Source organism: Pseudopodoces humilis, chromosome 3, assembly GCF_049639895.1.
Source record: "Pseudopodoces humilis isolate 2021_Gansu_Grassland_sample_001 chromosome 3, ASM4963989v1, whole genome shotgun sequence".
NCBI lineage: Eukaryota > Metazoa > Chordata > Aves > Passeriformes > Paridae > Pseudopodoces > Pseudopodoces humilis.
Window position 1 is genome coordinate 109,472,262 of NC_142202.1, and position 9,134 is coordinate 109,481,395.

General features: G+C 39.0%; 1 protein-coding gene across 1 annotated transcript; it reads right to left on the reverse strand.

Moving 5' to 3' along the window:
• Window positions 1–584: 584 nt before the first annotated feature.
• Window positions 585–8,868, reverse strand: LOC102100437 (cytochrome P450 2K1-like). Its single transcript, XM_014257633.2, has 9 exons — window positions 8,459–8,868; window positions 6,725–6,887; window positions 5,449–5,598; window positions 4,777–4,937; window positions 3,943–4,116; window positions 3,174–3,315; window positions 2,303–2,487; window positions 2,077–2,218; window positions 585–890 (listed from the first exon to the last, which is right to left on the reverse strand). The coding sequence occupies exons 1-9, from the start codon at window positions 8,711–8,713 to the stop codon at window positions 703–705; spliced, it is 1,560 nt and encodes a 519-aa protein (XP_014113108.2). The 5' UTR covers window positions 8,714–8,868; the 3' UTR covers window positions 585–702.
• Window positions 8,869–9,134: the final 266 nt, after the last annotated feature.

The window sequence follows — 9,134 nt, forward strand, 5'->3', positions numbered from 1 at the left end:
CTGAAACTTCAGTATCACAAACCTTGGCTTTAAGTAGGTAAGACATTTTCCCATGTGTGTATGCTTTTATTTACTGAGGTTATCCATTTAATGAATACTTGGGGAAAATTGTAATGAACTCTGGATTCAAGTCAACTTGGCTTAAGGTTTTTCCAGTAAGTACAGAACTGTGATTTCTTTGCATATGGAAATGAAAGGAGTAGGGAGAAGAGCCAAGGGAAGAAGCTGCACTGAGGCACTGGGACCATCAGGGTATCCAGCCCAGCTGACTGCCAAGGTCAAACAGCCCTTCTGTTCTGACAGCCTGAAACTCTGAACATCCCACATTTATCTCTGTGTACATCTTAAGCACAGCTTCGTGGTCCTTGTGTCTTTTGGGAAAAACCTGGACTTGGTAGCATTTTTTGGGATATGTTTTCAAGAAACACTTCATGAAAATGGCAGCAAGAATAAAAAAGCTGAAGGTCTGTATTATTTAGCCAAGATTAGATGACCTAAGAGATTAATCCATGAGCTATCAATTACTTCACACTTCTGGTCCATTTCTGCCCTCTCTCAATAACTAAAAAATAAAAGAACACTACTTTGATTTAGAAGTACTAGAAACCTTAATTGAAATATGGATTGTTTTGGTCAAAGAATTAAGACAGATGTCATGGAAAAATGATTTAAACATTTTAGAAACACAATGGCTTTAGAGCTCTAGGAACGTGCTACAGCACACATTTTGTAGGGTTTGGGGATGACATTAAATGAAATGGCAGGGCTGAGGTCCAGGTCTGAGTTGGAAACTCCAGGTGGAGGGTGGAAGTTGAACCTCTGCAGGAGACTGGTGAAGAAGAGGAAGAGCTCCATTTTGGCAAGAGTCTCCCCAGCACAGATCCTCCGCCCTGGAACAAAATGGAAAAGGACCACAAGAAAATCAGTGAGGGCTGCCTCGGTACTGGAAGAAAAAAAAGCTCCTTTTATCAGCTCTTACTCCGAAAAAGTTCAGTGGGAATCCAGAACCTTTGTATGTTATATCCTAGGTATGAATAAAGAACACAGTAGATTTTAAGTCTGTTGGGTACAACTTATCAGAGAGAGAGGAATTTTGATCTTAAGAGGTATCATTCTAAAGCCAGCTGGTGGTGGTTTTTATTTTCCTTTACCTAAATGCTCACATTTGGAGAGAAATGTATGGAAACGTAGTCTGAATTCCTTAACTCCAGTTTTCAATAAAATCTGAATTTTTACTTCATTTTCACATTTTTCCTCTACTTGGCTCAATGTTTTGCTACCAAACCAACTGGTTTATTCTACACTTTAGGTCTATTAGTTAACTCATAGGCAATTTTTTATACTAACATATGTCAGCAAATTCCTTGAAGATGCTGGCCAGAGTGGGACTGAGAAGCAAGATGGAGGAGATATTCTATGGATATTCAAAAGTGCTGTAAATATAAGTTCTATCCAGTAGCTAGTAAACTGGTTTCCTCATAGCATGATGATTTAAGGCCAGAAATAATAAAAAGCTCGACTACAGAAGTACCATAAGTTCTCAAAACCCCAAAAAGCAAAATGATGTACTGCATGTGCTTATGTATGTATGTATGTACATGTGAGTATGTATGTACTGGTGAGTATGACAAGAAAAAATCTTATTCAAATATCATACAGAGTTGAAAATATACCAATAGAGTTGATTAAAAACTGGAGAGTGTTGTGGTTATGATAGATAAATTAGAGACTGGTGTATGAAAACATAAAGGGCAATTACAGAGCCTGCAAAGCAGGAGAAATGCCAGAGAAGGAGCAGAGTTGGAATCTCCCATGAATTTGGCAAATGGTGCAGATGTGTAAATTCAGGTGAATATCACACTCTGGGGAAGCCTCAAAAGGCAAGCCTCTTCTGTTCTTTGCTTTTACATGGAATGTGGGGGTTTCTATGGCAACTCCTTCTCGTTGTCACGCTAGATGAAATCTTGACCCTGGTGACATTTTTTGTGACTTTTTAAAAGGGACGTGGAAAAATGAAGCAGGAAATGCACAGAAACATCTTTGCTCTGTGTTCTGTGTAAATGAAAGAGAAAGAACCTGCTGAAAAAGGCATGAAAGCGTCTTTCTTCACAAATTTCCCATTGGCATCAAGGAAGTGCTCAGGGTAGAACATGTCTGGTTTCTCCCACTGCGACTGGTCTTTCAGGACTGAGGTCAGTAAAGGGATGATGTAGGTTCCCTGCAAAATAGGATGGAGGAATGAACTCTTGAACCAATTCAGAAAGGAGAAATGCTAAAAGAGTCAATCCTGTAGGCATCTCACCTTGGGAATGAAATAGCCTTTGAGGGTGACATCTGCTGCAGTCTCATGAGGCAAATCCAGTGGCAGGATATTGGCAAACCTCTGAATTTCATGGATGACAGCATCTGTGTATGGCATCTGAGCTCGGTGCTCGATCCGTGGCGGGTTGGACCCTATCACTTGCTCTATCTCTTCTTGGACCTTTTCTGAAGAAAAAATCAACTCTAAGATATAAGGACTTATTCACCCCTGAGAAACAGTGTGCTTTACTAATGTAAAGTATAATACATCTGGAGTAAAAACCATAAATTCTCAAAAAAAAAATCTATTTTTCCTTTCAGAAATAATGGGAGGTGAGTGGGACTACAGTGTTTGATTGATTCTTTACCAACTAAAGACTTCTTTTCTGCCATCTCTTCTGTTTAAAGATCCATGTTCTGCCCAAGGGTTGTCTCAAAACCCCCACTTGTCTCTGAACAACCCTGTACCAGCAGCTGGAATGGAGATGCTGGACAAAGGGAAATTCCATGAATCTTCTCAGGTGCCTAAAGCCTCAGTACAGTTCATTTATCATCTGCACAGGCATTTGGTTTATTGACAGTTTCTGAGGGAAACCTGGAACAAAGCCATTGACCAACACAGGACAGTTCATTTCGTATTAATTAATGAGATTTCCCTAAGCAAAGGGCCTGGCCTGTATGAACTCTGTGTTCAGCTGCTGGCCAGCCACTGTGACCCTCACTGGGACTGAACCACAGGGCACAGAGACAATAATTGGCTGGAAACTTCAGCTTCTTGTAACTTGGCCTATTAACAGATAGGTTAATCCTCCAGGTTCCTGTTTGGTCCCTAATGCCCTGAGTTCCACAGTATCTATCATTAAACCACTTACTCTGGATTTCAGGGTACTTTAGCATCAGCAGAAAGCCCCAGTTTAGTGTGGTGGAAATTGTCTCAACACCAGCAGTAAACAAGTTGCTGACCAAGCTTAGCAAGTTGCCATTATGGAAATACCCATTGGTAGCGGATTTCTCCTGAAAAAAGTGGTTGAGATAAAAGGATGAAAACTCAAAGCTTTCCATGTGAAAATGAAATCTATGTAGATAAACATTTGCTAAGAAATAAATCCTACACTTTCAAAAAGTGTGAAAGACAAGGAAGAGCTTTGGGCTTGTGCCTGGAGGAGAGTGCTGACATATCTTTGTATTTACTGGGACCATCTGCAACGGGAGCTGCCTTCCCCATGGGAAAGGAAACCCAGACATATCAGAGACCCCACATAAGTCCCAGTAAAGCCCTAAAGCTGCCTAAAGGTAGTGATTCCATTCTGTAGTGCATTATGCTTTCAAAAGAGCCAGAGGAGATGGGACAACAGAGATAAAAAGATAAAGCAGGTAAAAAGACTCAACCTTGGTGAATATATTTTTACAGTCTGAACAAAATAAATAAGGATAAATGTTCACTAACTAAAAGAGGTTGTAACTTCAACAGCGTGAAGTATCTGTTCAACTCTAATACTTTGTCTACCACTTTGTCATATGTATTTTCTCAAAGACATCTTCCCTAAAGAAATTCAGCTGTAATTGTAATGACTGAAAGAAAATTGCAAATGTCTTCATAGAACCATAAAAGATGTAATCAGCAAGAAAATGCTCAGTTACCTCCTGCTGTTTAACCAGGAAAGCATCAATAAAACTTCTTTGGTCATTTTTGTCCAGGTTTTTGAGGTGCTCTACAAAAGTAACTCGTACAAAAGCATGGAATTCATCTCTGTTTCGAAGGAGAGCCTTGTTAGCCCTTAGGAGGAATCCAAGGTATGGGAAGATATTGTATATCTACAAGAGTGGAAGTTGTTTGAGAGAGTTTATCAGCCAGAGCTTTGAAAACACTACAGAAAAAAAAAATTAGCAACATTTGGCCTTCTTTGCAGATACAAAATAAAAAACTTAAGATTAATGTTTTCCTTTTTAGAACATGAGAAATGACTGGATGTATTTGTGGTAGAAAATTCATCAAGGACCACTGAATAGATGTAAACATTTTGCCCCAAATTACTATTTTTCAGGAGTAGTGTAGATTTCAGGCTCAAACAGCTTCAAGCTGCCACCAGGCACATGGAATGTTGGCCAGCAACTTTTTTTATTGTTTTATCCAGTTCTTCCACTAACATTTTTTTTTTTTTCTTTTGCAAAACCTAGATAAACATAAATCAGTCCAGGGTGTGGCAGCATTGCATTCAAGTATCCAAAGGTATTTTTCACTCACTAGCACTCTTCAAGCTATATCTTAAATATGTTTGTGAGAGACTGGGGGGCTTGATTGTTGACTTCATGATTCCCTCTGTCTCTCAAGGTTTTTTTGTCTGAGAAAGTGCTTTGTAAACCTATGATCTCTCCAAGACTCTAATTTTCCTCTTTAAAAGAAGAAACTGATCACCAGTATTGCTATTTTCCCATGGCATCCAGTGGAACAGCAACATAAACCTGAATCATTACCGTAACCAAAGGTTTCCCAGCAAGTCTCATGCTTTCATTGGTCAGATTTTGAAGTCTCACAAATCTGGAGTCTTTGTAGTCAAATCGTTTTCCAAGCAATATTGACACAATTATATTAGCAACTGCTGCATTAATTATTTTGCTGGCATCGATGGGATTTCCTAGACAAGGAACAAGAGAATTGATTACATTGTAATAAAGAGATGTAATTTGTAATATATATATATTTATTATTAAATATTGCTATTTATTTATTATGAGTGATTGCAATCACTGTTTATTATCCAATAATCCATTGATTATTATCCAGTATCCATTGATTATTATCAGAATTCCATACCAAGACACAAAAATGCCAGAGGAGTCGAATTCATCAAACTGACATACATTTCATAAAAAGGTCTGAACTTGAGAAAGCTCAAAAAGCTTTTGCATGCTTGGACAAAACCTTAGAGGTGGTGAGGCCTTGACACAGGCTGCCCAGAGAAGCTGTGGCTGCCCCAGCCCTGGAAGTGTTCCAGGGCAGGTTGGACAGGGCTTGGAGCAACCTGGGATAGTGGAAGATGTCCCATGGCAGGAGGTGGAACTGGATGAGCTTTAAGATCCCTTTGAACCCAAACCCTTCTGTGATTCTGTGATACTATGCGTTCAAAGAATGAACCATCCACCCACCTTTCTGTGAGGCGATGGTGTCTGCCAGGTGCCCGTACTCCTCCACAATTCGATCCTCGATGGCCTTTTTGCCCATCCCAAAGTCTCGTAAGGCTGTGAGGGTAAACCTTCGCATCACCTTCCAGTTTTCACCATGAGCAAAAACAACCCCTGGGACCAAGAGAACATTTCAAGGTGGCAGAAGGTTTTAAATAATTTTGTAGGCATAGAATGGAGCAGTTTAGTAGCAGTCACTTTTAAAACAAGTTAAATTGCATCCAGATGAGGAAAAATGTAACTGTGCCTTAAGTATTTTCAATCCTCAGCAACAGGTTTACTGCAAAAGCAAAGGATAAATATTTAAGCTTATTTAATCAAATCTTAAGAAGTATATATATCCTCAAAGACACTTGTCACTGAAAGAAAGTAGACATTGGAAATTCAAATTCAAACTGCTGGTCATCATAGTTTGGAAGTGGAATTGAACTGAGATCTCTGATGACTGCAGGAAAAAATAAGCAGGAAAAAATGTCTTAAAAAATTAGGTAATGTCTTAAAACCTCCACCATGTTTTTTTTTTTTTTTTTCACTGAAATTGTTACATCATTTAACTGATAACCTCAACTTTTTTTTTTACATCCAAATAAATAAAGTGAGAAGTAAGCTTCTATGCAATGATATCATCAAAAGATGCAGCTTTTAAAATGTTCACAGAATTATTTCTAAATTTGTCCAAGGATCTTTGGAGATAAAAATATGAAATTCTTATGCTAAATTAGAATGATGTTTGGGTGTGCAATTCTTATTTTGAAACCCAGCTCAGTAGACAGTATTCACCTTTTAAAATAAATTCACTGTTCTCTATATGCTACCTGCCATGTATTGTCATATTCTGAATTTAAAAATGCTATTTACCACTGAAATGACGAACAACAGCAGAATACTAATTTCAGAAAAGGTGTTTCTATGATAAGCCCAAAAACCCACAAGTCCAGAGCCATATCATGAGAGCTAGAAATGCTTCTCTGGCAAGGATGCCCTGTTCTAAATCCTGAAAGTGTGTCACAATCTACTATCTGTTGCTGTGGCTATTTTTAGAGTTATGGTTGTTTTGTTGCCACTGTCAGTAGTTTCAAAGTTGAATAAATGTGTTGAAGTCAATGAAATTTCTCCCTACTTCAAATTCCTTTTTTGATCTCTGATCCAAAGTATTGACCCAGCTCCTGCTTTGTCTATAGAAAAAAAAAATAAAAAAATGAGTAGGTCAAGCTGATAAAGAAGAATAAGACCAACTTACCATTTCCTTTGGTCAAATCTTCAAAGACTGGGATTTTGGGTCTCTCTGCAAATGCATCTGCCTGGTTTACGAGAGCTTCCTTCACTGTCTCATAGCCAGAAATCACTACAACTTTCCTGTGTCCCATCTGAACGCTGAAGACTGGACCATATTTTTTGGACAGCTTTCAAGAGAACAGTGATTTAAAACTTTTACAACCTACAAAGAAATTCATCACCCTTTCCAGTGCTGCTTATTTTCCAGTCCTGCCTCTGGGTTACTAACATGACAGATACTTCCCTGACTACAGGGGAAGACATTGATTTGAATGATGGGAATGTGCCAGACATTGTGGTGGATGATGACTAAATGGCACAGCTGGGAGAAGAGTTCTGTAGTGTTAAACACAGCAGAAGTGTCAACAGCTGAAACCCCAAGTGAGCAAAGGATTGCACTGAGAGTTCTGTCTTCCCTCAGAAACCCTTGTAAATTCAATTTTTGACTCATATTTTCACACTTATCTGTATGCTATTTTGTTTCTTTTTGTGTACAGGCTACACCAAACCAACCTGCTCAAATGTTTGGTGCCATTATTTTATAAAAAATAAATCAGTTTGTTTCTGGGACAGGATTTAGTATTAGATACATTCAAACTTTTTACACACGATTACATGCACCATGAATCTGTCTCAGAGACAATGTGGTACCTTTTTAGCTGGTACAGGTAGATTTATTTTTATGTAACTCGCTGTTCCTGATTCTTCTGAATCTGGAGGGGGGTTTTGTGACTGCACTCATTTTCTAGTGGGTTTGCAGAGACAAACAGAAGGCATCTATTTAGCATCAAGATGCAAAATGTTCAGCAGGTGGAAAGCAAGTACATTCAGCTGAAATAACACGAGCAGTGCCCCATATCTGAGCTATACTCAAGTCACAGAACCAATATCCAGCATCAGCAAGGAATCACTGAATTACAGCAGACACACGTTGGTTCTGTTGGCCTGAAAACAGATGGAACTTGCTTTTGTCAACACGATTGGGCTGTGTCTGAGAGCTACAGTGACATTTGAGATATTGCATCTAAGCAGTCTTTTGATTTGAGAGTACAACATCCCTACAGGTTTGTTGGTGCAAATATGTATATGTTGGACCAAATAAAAATCATCAGCAGGGAAGCTGTGTACTTTTAATGTCTAAGCAGAAAATCCTCTAAGAAAGGAGCAGGTTCATAGAATTCTTCTGACTTAAAGTCAGCAAAGCCCTGCAATAGACTAGGTAAAGAATGCACTAGAAGAAAACTGAAAGATTTATTATTTTGGCAAAGGCTGGCCCTGAATATTAAGAGTATATAGTTATATCTTCAGCTTTTGGGGAAGAAGAGAAGAAAGGGAGATGAGAATGTTGATAAATCACTGGAGGCAAGATGCTGTAGTCACAGCTTCAGGTACAGGGTTACACCACATATCAAAATCATTCCTTATTCAGTTGCCTTTTTCTCAAAATCACCACAAAAATAAGATGGGCACTTGCTATTAATTTGAAAATTATTGAAGGCTGAAACCTGGAGGCATGGAGAAAATGTTACAGTAAAAAAGACATGCTGCATTCAACATTTTCTGCTCAAATAACCACATCCAGATCCCTTGCTAAAGGCTCATGCATGGATGCAATACACTGGGTGCCATAGGAGAAACTCTCTGACATCTTGGACTATGGGGCTTGGTTGGTAGGACCAATAGAAAAGAAAAGGAGTACCTGTTGATAAGTCCTGTAGGGTCTCTTCAAGTCAAACAAAAGAAGGTTTCCAATTACAGGTAATGGTCTTGGACCTGGAGGAAAATTCTGTCTTTGGTTGTTCCAGAAACCTGCTGTTTTCAAAATGGAGAGAAAAGCCAGGATCAACACTAAAACAATGGAAGTGCTGCTGTTCCAGAAACCTCCTGTTTTCAAAATGGATAGAAAAGCCAGGATGAACACAAAACCAATGGAAGTACTGCTGTTCCAGCCCATCTCTATTCAGCCAACTTTGCTTGAGAGGCTCTTGTGTTAGTCCATACACCTCTTTCCCAGTGAAGGGTATGTTTTAATTGCAGTTGGTGTCTTGTTCTCTTCCCACGTGCTTCCTAATGAATCCTCAGAGGGGTACAGGGGCAGATAAATGTTTGCTAAGCAGTGTGACTGGGTGAGAGTGTGGGTCACTGGGCAAGTGTGAAAGTCCAAGAACATGGATAACTGCAGGTCATCAACCTGACATTTGCTATAACAGCCATAAATTCTGCACGCTGTCCAGGTTACTGATTAATCATGCTTTTGCCTTTAGCACAGATATCCTTGATACCATTGAGAAATCAAAATTCCACTGCCCAGGGTATAGTGCAGAAAGATTTATTTTTTTAAAAAGTGTGATGTACGAATGCGAGACTCACAAGAT

What these genes read in the sequence shown, in the direction of transcription:
- LOC102100437 (XM_014257633.2), bottom strand. Translation starts at nt 8,713, where the DNA reads ATGGGCTGGAACAGCAGTACTTCCATTGGTTTTGTGTTCATCCTGGCT. An exon ending in CCTACAGGACTTATCAACAG is followed by an intron (nt 6,888 to 8,458) that starts GTACTCCTTTTC and finishes TTCTCTTGAAAG; the next exon opens with CTGTCCAAAAAATATGGTCC. An exon ending in AAGGCTATTTCATTCCCAAG is followed by an intron (nt 2,219 to 2,302) that starts GTGAGATGCCTA and finishes CCTATTTTGCAG; the next exon opens with GGAACCTACATCATCCCTTT.